This window comes from Phacochoerus africanus, chromosome 5 (assembly GCF_016906955.1).
Source record: "Phacochoerus africanus isolate WHEZ1 chromosome 5, ROS_Pafr_v1, whole genome shotgun sequence".
Classification (NCBI taxonomy): Eukaryota; Metazoa; Chordata; class Mammalia; order Artiodactyla; family Suidae; genus Phacochoerus; species Phacochoerus africanus.
In genome coordinates this window covers 105500058-105514012 of record NC_062548.1, presented here as the reverse complement: position 1 = coordinate 105514012, position 13955 = coordinate 105500058, and the positions used below count along the sequence as shown (strand labels likewise).

The window sequence follows — 13955 nt, the reverse complement described above, 5'->3', positions numbered from 1 at the left end:
AAAATAAATAAATAAAATAAAAATAAAAACAAAAATAAAATAAAATCATTCAGTAATAAGAATTCAAGAAACCATGTTCTCTTTGAGACTAAATTTTCCCTTTCCAGACTAATATGTATACCAAAAAGACTGCTGGCCAGGTATCTGCAGAGCCAGGTGTAAATCTCAGTGCCAATAATGAGTAGCTGGATAACCTAAAGAAGTCATTTATCCAGCACTCCCTTTTCTCATTAGTAAAAACAGTGGGCTAAGTGATAAGTCCTTTTGGTCTCTTCCAGCTCTAACACCCACAAGGCTAATAATCATTATCTCATACTCCAAATTTGGCTGAGTCTAGACTTTAATTAGGAAGAATCCCTGCAGAAGAGAAAAGCTAGAGAAAGAGAGGAGTAATTACTGTTCTATATTATACTACATCATCCTTTGCTCTTGTATGACTTTCATCAACTACACCAGTTACAGAATAAAATCATCTATTTAAACCAGTACTCCTATATCAGATCACACAACTCCAAATGGCCACAGCTTCACTGAAAAAACAAGCAAAAAACAAAATGAAAAAAAACCCAAACCCCTAATTTTGTCTGTTCACTATGTTTTCTGGGCTATTTTGCTCTTTGTATTCTTAGATTAAAATAAAAGTACCCTCTTTAAAAAAAAAAAAAAAACAACCATCAATCAATACACAAAACAATTTGTAGACTTTTCTGTATGTACTCTATGCTTCAATCAAAAAAATTTTACTTTAGAAAAAGGACACTCAAGATATAGTCAATATACATGTTTCCTGAAATCTAAAAGTGCAATCTTGTAAAGCATAATCTCAAACTGGCTTTCTTGTAGCATGTCTCCAAGTTAAGGTTAAAGGGAGTTCCCATCATGGCGCAGTGGAAACAAATCCAACTAGGAACCATGAGATTGCGGGTTTGGTCCCTGGCCTCGCTCAGTGGGTTAAGGATCCAGCGTTGCTGTGAGCTGTGGTGTAGGTGGCAGACCCGGCTCGGATCCCACATTGCTGTGGCTGTGGTGTAGGCTGGTGGCTGTAGCTCCGACTAGACCCTTAGCCTGGGAACCTCCATTAAAAAAAAAAAAAGTTAAGGTTAAACACTGTGTTACCATGGACTTGTGCTATTTTGCCCCAAATCTCAACAAAAATGGATACAAACCCCAAAGGAATTCTGCATTCTGGTAATAAGACTAAACGTTTTGCTGCCTAACCTGTGTGGGAAAGCTCTTGCCTAAGTAACCCAGAAAGTCAAATTCCAGTTTAGTGTAGTGTTAGTTTTTTTGGTTTTGCTTCGTTTTGGAGGAGGGGGTGAGGTGCTAGAAGTTTATTTGGTCAGCTTTTTTGGCAAGGAAGTAGAAAAGCCAAGTCAAAAGTCATGTGACCCATGAGCATACTGTCACAGAAAGAACTAGGACTTCCTCTGTCAGTAACTTGAAATGAGACTGTGAAGTAAATATTCAGTGTGAAACTCTCTTAAACACCTTATTTGTAAAATGGAAATAATACTTATTATGGAGTAATACTGCTAACAGCATTTTTTTCTCTTTTTAAATGGGTGCACCTGCAGCATATGGAAGTTCCAAGGCTAGGGGTTGAACTGGAGCTGCGACTGAGGTGGGCACTACAGCCATGGCAACACCGGATCTGAGCCGCATCTGCAACCTACAGAGCAGCTTGAAGCAATGCCAGATATGCTAGATCCTTAACTCACAGAGCAAGGCCAGGGATGGAACCTGCATCCTCACAGAGACTATGCTAGGTCCTTAACCTGCTGAACTACAATGGGAACTCTGCTAACAGTATTTTGAAAAGATTGCATAAGGCACTAATCTGACAGTCTTTTAAAAAGTTATTAGTAATTACAGCAATAGAGTAGTAATAGCAGTTGCCATTTATTGAGGATTTATTATGTCCCAATCACTGGTTTTTTTTTTGGCCACCCCAATGCATATGGAGTTCAGATCTGAGCAACAGTTGCGACCTAGGCAACAACAACAGCAATGCTGGAAGCTTTAACTCACTGTGCCAGGCCTAGGATGGAACCTGAGTCTTGGCACTGCAGAGACACTGTTGATCCCTTTGCACCACAGCAGGAACTCCTCTAATCACTGTTCTTAAAACTTTACTTGTATTTACTGATTACTCTCATAGCTATCACATAATGTATCTATTACTATTATCCTTATTTTATAGGTGAGGAAATAAAACACAGTTTTAAGTAATTTGCCATTAAGTCACAAAGTTAATAAGTGATGGAGTCATGGCTCAAGCAACCACACTCTGACTCCAGAAATCAAGCTCTAAACCACCAACTACACTATTGTTTCTGGGGCAAAACAACCATGCTTATTTCACTACACCAAGAGTGCCATGTAAATGGATGGGACTACCCTGAACTAATAGGTTAGGCTTTGGAAGGTCCCATACTTCTAAAAGTATGATCATGTTTGAGAAAAAATCAGTTCAGGGTCCCTGGAGAAACACAAAAACTCTTAAAAAGAAGAAGAAGAAGAAGAAGAAAAGACCTCTTTGCCCCTAGGGGGCAGAAAACTTGGTAAAGCTCTTCCCAAATGAGTTTATGTAGGGTCATTTTGTTAGGACCAGTAAGAGTAAAACAAACCGTTCTTGAAGTGATGATTTTAACATATTGGCAGCAATCAATTATTTGCATCATGAGCTTAAAAGATTTTAAGAAATTTCTTTCAGCTGATAGTTACTATGCTGGGTCTGTCAATAAAATAAAAACTGATGCAGGAACTGTTGTTAGGTTGTTGTCTGAATCACTCACCATTAAAGTAGTTTTAAGTTGGCTATTAAAGAACCCATTTAAAATGTTTAGCAGTCACTGACCTGGGGGTAGTGCCTGTCCCTAAATGAACTAAAATTTCCATTAATCCCACCCTTCGACCTCAGTGAAGGTGGGCAATCAAAGCTGTCCAAGACTGGTTAGAATCAAGAAGAGTTGGTCCGGTTGGCTTTTCACAAGCTGGAAAGAAGAGAGGGCAGAAATGCCCAGTCTTTTCCATATGCTGTGCCTGCATCAGAAGAGAAGTGTTTTGTATTTGCCTCATGCATAGAATGGGAGCTGCAGTAAGTTACATCCTTATCTTATCCTAAAGTATATGGGAACCAAACAGAAGAGTTTTTAAACAATATCTAAGAAATCATTCTCCAATCCTTTCCTTTTGGAAGCAACCTTGAAAACAACTAGGTCACAGTATTCAACTCATAACTGCAGAGAAGTGAATGGAAATATAAGACTTGACCCTGAGGTCACCTCCTATGGAATATGATCTGGGGAACCTGACTTGGTCCTGCCAAACCAAAACAAGAAGTGGTAATTCACAGTCTTTCTAAGTTCACTTCAGGACCTGGGAAAATAAGAAGTTAGTGAAATAATTATAATTCCCAGTCCTTTGGACACAATGAAGGGAAGGGATGATGCAATACCTTGAGGTTAGAAGCACAAAAGAAAAAAAGGTTCTATTAAAAATGACAGATATACTTTCTAAATTCACCCAAGACTAGAAGAAAGGAGCAACAGAATGGTGTATGTAGATCTCTAGTCTACCACAGGAAGACTAACCATAAAAGTCAGTTTTTACTTGCCAGCTTCTTCACTGAAACTACATCCAGAATTCCAACAATAACAGTCAAATCATGGACTATGATATTGGTTAAAGAATGAACATAAAGAGGCCATAAAGAAAAATTTCATTCATATGAAAATATTCTACTTTCAAAGCATGAAGAAAACTATAAGACATGGTATTAGAGCTAACTTTATTTTATTAAATATATTAGGTGATTAACTGCTTTTCATAAGGGAAACAAACAATGTACCTGAGATAGCTTCCAAAATAAGCAACAATATTTGGGTGTTTACAGTCTTTCATCATAATAATTTCTTGCTGCACAACTGCAAAGTCTTCTCCTAGAATATAAGAAAATAAGCATGTTGAATATTTAATAGGTAAATTTCAAAATGTTGACTTGTTTCAAAACATAATAAGTAACTTTGATATTGCTTTTAATGACAACTTCAGTTCTTGCTTGATAGAAAGAAAGTACAGTGATTAAAAGCATGAACTCTGGTCCCAGACTATGTGGATGAAAATCCCAACTCTGTCCCTTACTAAGCTGTGAGAACTTGGGCAAGTTACTTGACCTCTCTGTGCCAATTTTTTCCTCTGTAAAATGACGATAAAAATAATAACCTATATCATAGGGCTGTTGGAAGGGTTAAGTGGGCTAAATGTATGTAAAATGCTTAGAATAGTATCTGACACAGAGTAAGCACTAGATAAGCATTTGCTACTATTACTATTATACCTTGGATGTAATCATCGTATTTCACTAGAAAACATACATTTTCCCCCTTTATTAGCAAATAACATTTAATATAATTTTGCACAAGGAAGTAATTCTTTTTAAAGTTAGGCCAGGAACCCTTATACACTGGGAATATCAAGTCTACCTCCATAGCTCTCTCTGTAGAGCTGAGTGGTCTACACTCTAGTAGTTGTCCTATATATGCAGGCCTATCCTATATTTTAGTGCCCTGTTCCAGCTGTTTTGGGATGCAAAATGGGATTATATTTAAGCCTAGTCAAACTATTTAGCAAATAATCTCTCACCTTCTGCTCTCTCCCTGCCCAAATTCTTCAAAATAAGATCTGGCAATCTTGGAATTCCCGTCATGGTGCAGTGGTTGGCGAATCTGACTAGGAACCATGAGGTTGCGGGTTCGGTCCCTGCCCTTGCTCAGTGGGTTAACGATCTGGCGTTGCCGTGAGCTGTGGTGTGGGTTGCAGACACGGCTCGGATCCCGCGTTGCTGTGGCTCTGGCATAGGCCGGTGGCTGCAGCTCCGATTTGACCCCTAGCCTGGGAACCTCCATGTGCCACGGGAGCGGCCCAAAGAAATAGCAAAAAGATGAAAAAAAAAAAAAATCTGGCAATCTTATAACAGTATCAGATGCTGACTCCTGAATGAACACTTGTCATAGAGAGAAACAGAACTGCCATGAATGCAAATGTGGTAAACCAAAGACTACGCAGAAAGAAAACATGTGGAAGTATTTGCATTTAAATCAAAGTAGCTTTGTACTACTAATTCAGTTTTTAAATCATCATATACTATGAATAGCCTGACTAAATGTATATTAGTGGCAAAGTTAAAAACAGGTTTCCCAAACTAAAGCTCAAATCATAAATATGAGGTTGTTATGGCCAAGCCCTGACATTTCCGGCCCTGGCATTTTCCTATTATAAATGTAACTGAGACTTGAAGGAGCCTAACCATGAGCCATTTGAGCCCAATATCAAAACCCACTTTACTGTCCCAGTTACAAGAGAAGAAATAGTAGAGAAGAGAGAGTATGTCAGATTCAGAATTTCTGCAATGAAATGAATACAAAATCAAAGATCTCCAAAGGGAGAATAGGACATTTTTATGCTCTCAAAATTTCAAAAGAAAATCACTGAACTAAGATTTTCTTCTGGGTTCACTTCCCACCAGTAAGAATTCCTGATTTTCAGTATATTAAGAAAAATCCAAGAAAAATAATAAAACCATAATAAAGATAATACAGCCAATTTTCAGGGTTATACCAAACACTTCGGGGTTACATGAGATCAAAGTTGATATAGTCACAATGAACTCTAGGATTTCAATTTAATGGTTAGAGGACAGCAACTCTCTGGGGGCAGCCCTTAAGCTGTTAGTCATCACACAACCTCCAAGGCAGCCAGCTTTAGAACAATGCTGATCTGCAGAAAACACTGAGAAGAAAAAGGAAAAGGGGGAAGGAGGAAGGCATGTGATGATGCAATTGAATTACTACAGGAAGCCCATCTGCCTTGGTGGTAATTTTCAGATATGCCAGTTCATGACCAATACATTCCCTGCATTGTTTAAGCCACCTTGAATTGTGTTTTTTGTTACACCTGTCAGCATCTCTGCATCAGTGTCCTCACTGGAATGTTACTTCCTCTAGGACAGAATGATGCCTTTGCCATTTTTGTATCCCTAGCACCTAATGCAATCATTAAAGCTGTTGCCCGAATGAATCTATGACAGCACATAATTCCTTCTCATAATGATTCTAAATTAGAAGCAGCATCTGCTTTTGGTGTAAGTTATTAGTATGTTTTACATAATTCTTTGTTTCCTATTCCTGTGCTTTTTACTAAAACCTATGAGTTGCTTTAAGCCTTCAAACTACCTCTTTCCTAGGAAATGCTACTGATCCGAAGGGCATCCTTTTATCCTATTAAACCATCTCCATATGATAAATGCAATGGCCAAATTAAGTTCAATATTTTTGTGCAGAAAAAAATCCAAAGGGGGGGAAAATTCACAACTTGATTTTTAAAGGTAACTAAAAAAGGTAGATTTGGGTAGGGAAAAACAAAACAAAACAAAACAGTCTAATGCATTAATAATCCAAAACAGCCTAATAGATTTAAAGGATTTTCTTCAAAGTTCAAGAGAAATACATTCTAAAGAATAAATTAACAGGCACCTCCCCCCAAATCTTAGAACACCTAATTGGACACTGTAGAGCTTGATGATTAGACTAGATAATCTCTCAAAATTCTTTCTAATTCTAAGACTCTAGGATTTTTTTGATAAAATTTTTAGACATTAAAGTTAAGAATACATCTTCCAGAAGATGGCAAAAACAAAAAACAAAACAAAACAAAAAAAAACAAAACCCACAACTGACTGAGAAAAATAGGCAAGCCTACAAGTAAAGATCATGAATACATCAAGTAAACAGGCAGAAAAATACAAAACTAATACTGGCAAAATTCTCAGATAAACATGACACACATTAAGTGTTCAATAAATGTTAACTACTTGTAGTTGGTTGAATAATGACCCCAGAGATAGCCAGGTCCTAACCTCTGAAACCTGTGAATGTTATGATATACAGCAAAAGGGGGTTTGTGGGTGTGATTAAATTAAGGATACTTTGATGGAGAGCTTATCAATTTTCTGGGTAGATCCTAAATGTAAATCACAAGTGTTCTTATAAGAGGCGGCAGAGGGAGAGTTGATTATAAGAAGGCAATGAGCAAGAAGCTATGCTGCTGGCTTTAAAGATGAAGAGGCCAACAATGAGATAATGTAAGGAATGCAGCTCAAAAAGCTAGAAAAAAGCCAACCACCCAATGGAAAAATGGGCAAAAGACCTAAATAGACATTTCTCCAAGGAAGACATACAGATGGCCAACAAGCACATGAAAAAATGCTCAATATCTCTGATTATTAGAGAAATGCAAATCAAAACTACCATGAGATACCACCTCACACCAGTCAGAATGGCCATCATTAATAAGTCCACAAATAACAAATGCTGGAGGGGTGTGGAGAAAAGGGAACCCTCCTGCACTGTTGGTGGGAATGTAAGCTGCTACAGCCACTATGGAAAACAGTATGGAGATACCTTAGAAATCTATACAGAGAACCACCATATGATCTAGCAAGCCCACTCTTGGGCATATATCCGGACAAAACTTTCCTTAAAAAAGACACATGTACCCGCATGTTCACTGCGGCTCTATTCACAATAGCCAAGATAAGGAAACAACCCAAATGTCCATCAACAGACGATTGGATTAGGAAGATGTGGTATATATACACAATGGAATACGACTCAGCCATAAAAAAGAACGAAATAATGCCATTTGCAGCAACATGGATGGAACTAGAGACTCTCATGCTGAGTGAAGTAAGTCAGAAAGAGAAAGACGAATACCATATGGTATCACTCATATCTGGCATCTAATATACAGCACAAATGAACCTTTCCACAGAAAAGAAAATCATGGGCTTGGAGAATAGACTGTGGCTGCCCGGAGGAGAGAGGGAGGGACTGGGAGGGACTGGGAGCTTGGGGTTAACGGATGCAAACTATTGCTTTTGGAATGGATTTACAATGAGATCCTGCTGTGTTGCACTGAGAACTATGTCTAGAGACTTACATTGCAACACAACAATGGGAGGAAAAATTATGTATACATGTATGTGTAACCTGGTCCCCATGCTGTACAGTGGAAAAAAAAATAATAAAAAAAATTAAAAAAGCTAGAAACGGCAAGGAGATAGACTCTTCCTTTATAGAGCATCCAGAGGAAGTACAGCCCTGCTAACACTTTGATCTTGAACTGATGAAACTCACTTTGGACTCTTAAATTCCACAACTTTAAGAGAATAAATGTGTACTGTTTTTACAACCAGGTTTGTGGTACTTTATTACAGTACCCATAAGAAACAGATGATTACTTCAACATTATTACTGTGGCAGAGCTAGCTAGCCTTTCACAAGTAATCTGTGTTCTCCCTTCCAGTGTGGAAGTTATTAGTGGGAGGCAATTATCCAGTCAAAAGACAACATTTCCCAGTCAATGTGATGTGCCCAAGAAACTAGTTCTCTTGAATAGAAAGTGAACAAAAATAATGTGTTCTTTTCCTACTCTTTCTTCCCCCATCAACAGGCTACACAAGCCTGTGAGGCCCCAGAAAAATGGAAGATGTCTGGATCTTGAGTCATCAAAATAAAGAAATCACCTAGAAACATGAACATCTGTACTAAATTACTATATAAACTTGAAATTAAATTTTATTACGTTAAGCCACTGATATGTTCTAGTTTAGTTATTACTGTAGTTAGCACTATCCTAAACTGAAGCAATTATTACCATCCATTAATGAAAAAGGTTGTCTAAACCATAACAGGTGCTTCACAAATGCTTTATGGGATTAACAAATAAGAGACTGTGTCCTTCTTATAAATAGAGCAGAGATATAATGAACAAGGTTAAAGGCACTTTTATTTTCTTTATTTCTATACAATTTACTTTATATAAAATGCTTTCCCATAAGAAGCTATATTTAGCCAAATACGTAAGAGCAAAAGAGAAGACTTGAATGTTATGGGATGGGTCTCTTCCTAAAACTACAATAAAACACAGAATCCCTAATACCCCCTTGCCTTTTAGATACGAACTGACGATCATTGTATTTCCAACATTTCACACAATTCTTTATTTTTTTTCTTTGACAAAAATAATACATGATCTTTTAGTTTTGGGCTGCACTTACAGCATGTGGAAGTTCCTGGGCCAGGGACTGAACCTGTGCTGCAGTTGCAACCTGTGCTATAGCTGTGCCAACACCAGATCCTTAACCCGTGGTGCCACAAGGGAACTTCCAATAATACATAATTGTTAGATCAAATGGATATCCAACTGACTGCCCTTTTGGTATGCATAATTATTTTCACTAGTGTCAACTGTATTAAATATTTAAGACCTACTCTTCCTATCATTAACATAAGCACTCTGACTTAATAAAACCATCCACTTATATTTTCTTAAAAAAAAAGCAGAAAATTCAATAAAGCAAATAATAATTATACAAATACTGCAGTGATAAATATGGTGAAGCTGTCAACACAGAACCATTGGCTGGGAGGCAGCATTACAATTTCGGTTTAAAAGTTATCTATGTCCAAGTAACTATATGAAGGCAGTTGATGTGTAACTGGACAGAGAGTGGAGGTAGAGGTTATATGAAAAACAAACAGGGAAAATATAAAGAGTATCCATATTGGGAGGTGAACCAACAGACAAGTATGCTCATGTCTTTAGAGAACTAAGTCTTGGTCTACTTATAAACTGTGTATCTTCTTTTTCCCTAGTTCTTTCTCCTATGAAGTGAATGAGCTTACAGGTCACCCTCAATTACTTTTTATTTTCTTATTTGTTTCTTCTTTCTTTATTTTATTTATTTATTTTTTTGCTTTTTAGGGCTGAACCTGCGGCATATGCAAATTCCCAGGCTAGGGGTCGAATTGCAACTGTAGCTGCTGGCCTATGCCAGAGCCACAGCAACTCAGGATCCGAGCCGTGTCTGTGACCTACACCACAGCTCATGACAACACCAGATCCTTATCCCACTGAGCGAGGCCAGGGATCGAACCTGCATCTCCATGGATGGTAGTTGGATTCATTTCCACTGTGCTACAATGGGAACTCCCTGTTTCTTATTTCAAATCTCTCTCTCTCTCTTTTAAGGTCCCATTTGTTTATTTATGCTCTCATTTCTTTTTTTTGGCCGCACCTGCAGCACGCAGAAGTTACCAGGTCAGGGATTGAACCTGTGCCACAGCGGTGACCCACACTACACAACTCTTTTTTTTTTTTTTAATTTTCCTTTTGTCATCTTTATTTTTCTCTTCTAAATGATTAACATGTTCATGACTCTGAGAAGCTGACGTGGTTTCCCAGAAGTGTGTTAACAAATGTCATGATAATGAAATAATTCTTTGTTGCATCAAAAGTTATTTAACATGGTAACTAACAGAGATTAGAATTTAAAATACTTTTAATTATAATTTTTAATCTGTTTAAAAGCAAGTTAAGTTGTTATATATCTGATTTCATTTAGCTTTTAAGTCTGTAAAGTGATGTGTGTGTGTAATTGTGTGTATTATTTGTGAAAATATCTAATGCTTTCATTTGGGTACAGATAAACAGTTATTCTCAGAAAGTTCTCTGTTGAGAAGATATTCAATAACCATCATACACTCAGCAACTACTATGATATAAAAGAGAACGTACTAGAGACAATGGGTAGAGTTCCAGAAATGAACAAGACTTTCCTTGACTTTAAGAGACTTACAGGAGACATAAAATGTGTGCAATCACAACTGTAATACCTTAAAGTCAAACCTTAAATAACTCCCTTATTTCTATAACATTAAATCTATACTTTGATGCTGAACTCACATATCTAACACAAGTATCATGATTATGGATATGTATTCTGGAATCAAAATACTGAACTACGAAACTCGGTTTCACAACTTTCTGGTTGTATGATCTTGGGCAAATTAATTCATATTTCCTCTTTCTCTCAGTTCAGATTCCTCATTATGAGATGGAGACAACAGTGCCTCCCTCTTCAGAATTAAAGAATATTTGTTATGTACTTAGAACAAGGCATCATACACAATCATTCAATAATAACTACCTCTATTATTATTGGCCAGTATGATTTGTTTTCCATAATCTATGCCATTTCTCCTACTATTCTTCCCTCTATTCTGCTTTCAGTCACACTGGCCTCCAGGCTCCTCTGTGAATAGCATACATAGCTCCTGACTCAGAGCCTTTGCACTTTCTATCCAGCTACCTGAAGTGTTCCTTTCCTCCCAGCTAGCTTGCTTTCTCACTTCCTCTAGGGCACTGTTCAACTGTTTCCTTTAGGATGAGACCTCTGATATCCCTGCATAAAATAGCAATCCACAACCACAACCCCACGACATCCTTACTTTGCTTTATTTTCCTCCACAGCACTTATCACATCTAATATATTGTTACCTATTCACTGTGTCTCCCAATACATAAAAGCTGGTATTCAATCTGAAGTTAATGAATTACTCTAAAGGTACTAAGTGATTGACACCCACAAGTGAAAAAAATAAGGTGGCATAAACAGTAGAAATGTTAGATTCTTGCTATATGATTGTGTTCCTAAAAAACAAGAGAACAAAAATCAACTGAAAAAACAAACAAAGAATTTTTTTTAGAAAAATCCTCAAGTTAACAAGTTAGAATAAATAAATCAAATTAAATTATGTATCTAAGGATAAGCTTTAAAACACACAGACCATAAATAAAGTATTTTGGAAGTTAAAAGACCGGGGGGGGGGGGAAGGAAAGACAATTCGCTTTATGAGCAGAATTTACTATGCTAAGGATGACAATTTTTTTCATGAATCAATGTCTGAATTAATATAATTCCAATCAAAATACTAATTGAATCTTTTAAAAAATAAAAAAATGATCATTTAATATGAAATCATTTTAATATGAAAAATATCATTTTAATATGAAAAAATAAACATGAGGAAACAGTTTTGTAACAGGTACTATTTTAAAATAAGTGCTCTAAAATAAGTGTTCTTATTTAGGAATTGATGTTCCCACAAGACTGCTCATCGTTTTAATTCTTTTATCTACGTGGGGTCATGGTCAATGTCCTATAGCCAGAGAGACAAGGAAAAAAATAGAAACATTCAAATCAGAAAGGAGGAAGTAAAATTATTATCTCTGCTTGCAGATGACAAGATCGTTTATGTAGAAAACTTATTCTACAAGAATAAAACTGTTAGAATAAACAAATTCAGCAAAGTCGCAGGATACAAAATCAACATACAGAAATCAGTTATGTTTACACACCCAAGCAATGAACAGTAAGGAAAGAAAATTAAGAAAACCTCAATTACAATCTCATAAAAAAGAAGAAAATAGTTAGAAATAAACTTAAGGAGTTCCCGTCATGGCGCAGTGGTTAACGAATTCGACTAGGAACCATGAGGTTTCGGGTTCGATCCCTGCCCTTGCTCAGTGGGTTAACGATCCGGCGTTGCCGTGAGCTGTGGTGTAGGTTGCAGACGCGGCTCGGATCCCACGTTGTTGTGGCTCTGGTGTAGGCCGGTGGCTACAGCTCCGATTCGACCCCTAGCCTGGGAACCTCCATATGCCGCGGGAGTGGCCCAAGAAATAGCAAAAAGACAAAAAAAAAAAAAAAAAGAAAGAAACTTAAGAAGCTGAAAGACTTGTACACCTAAAGCTATAAGGTATTATTGAAATAACGAAGACATAAATGAATGGAAAGACATGCCATGTTCACAGATTAGAAGACTTAATATTGTTAAAGTTTCCATATTACCCAAGGTGATCTACAAATTCAATGGAATCCCCATAAAAAAAATGAACAAGACTTTCTTTGACTTTAAGAGACTTAAGGAGACATGAAATGTGCACAATCACAACTATAAAACCTTAAAGTCAAACCTTAAATAACTTCTTTATTTTATATAGAAATAGGAAAAAAAAAAGAGAGAGAGAGAGAGAAAAACACCCTAAAAGTCACATGGAAACACAAAGAACCCCGAATATCCAAAACAATCTTGAAAAAGAAGAACAAAACCAGAGGCTTCACACTCCTTGATTTCAAAGCATAGTACAAAGCTACAGTAATAAAAACCTTATGGCACTGGCATAAAGAAAGGCATATAGACCAATGGAACATGATGGAGAGACCAGAAATAAACCCACACACATATGGTCAGCAAAGATGCCAAGACTACAGAATGAAGAAAGAATAGTCTCTTTAATAATTGGTGATGGGAACACTGGATATCCACATACAGAAAAATAAAACCTGGCCCTTCTCTTAAACCATGTTAAAAAATCAACTCAAAATGGATTAAAGACTTAAACTCAAGACCAGAAACTATAAAGCTCCTAAAATAAAACACAGGAGGAAAAGTTCACTAACATTGGTCTTGGCAATGACTTCTTGGACATGACATGAAAAGAATAAGTAACAAAAGCAAAAATAAACAAGTAGGTCTACATTAAACTAGAAAGCTTCTGCAGAGCAAAAAGGCAACCTAAAGAACATGAGAAAAAACTGTAAATCAACTACGATGAAAAAAATTTTTAAAAATGAAAGAGAAAAAAAGAATAAGAGAAAAAATCTGCAAACCATGCATCTGATAAAGGGTTAATATCTAAAATATATACATAACTCATAACTCAATAGCAAAAACCTCCCCCCAAAAAACAAAAACAAAACCCTTATTTAAAAATGGGCAAAGGGCTTGAATAGACATTTCTCCAAGGAAGACATTACAAATGCCCCAGAGGTACATGAAAAGTTGTTTAAAATCATTAATCAGAAAGGAAATGCAAATCAAAGCTACAATGAGGTATCAATTTATACTATTAGGATGGCCACTATAAAAAATAAAAAAAATAGCAAGTATAAAGATGTGAAGAAACTGAACACTTGGAGGGAACGTAAAATGATGCAGCTGCTATGGAAAACAGAATGTAGGTTCCTCAAAAAGTTAAAAATAGAACCA

At 36.7% G+C, this 13955-nt stretch overlaps 1 protein-coding gene across 3 annotated transcripts in view; it reads right to left on the bottom strand.

The window, feature by feature from the left end:
* Positions 1-13955, bottom strand: part of MAP4K3 (mitogen-activated protein kinase kinase kinase kinase 3) — a 198075-nt gene that overhangs the window by 94103 nt on the left and 90017 nt on the right. For all 3 annotated transcript variants that reach the window (XR_007135149.1, XM_047782228.1, XM_047782229.1), the window contains exon 3: positions 3851-3941. Coding sequence is in view for 2 of the 3 variants with exons in the window: in XM_047782228.1 (XP_047638184.1) it covers positions 3851-3941 (91 nt within the window). In the remaining variant the exon portion in view is untranslated. The remainder of the gene's footprint in view (positions 1-3850; positions 3942-13955) is intronic.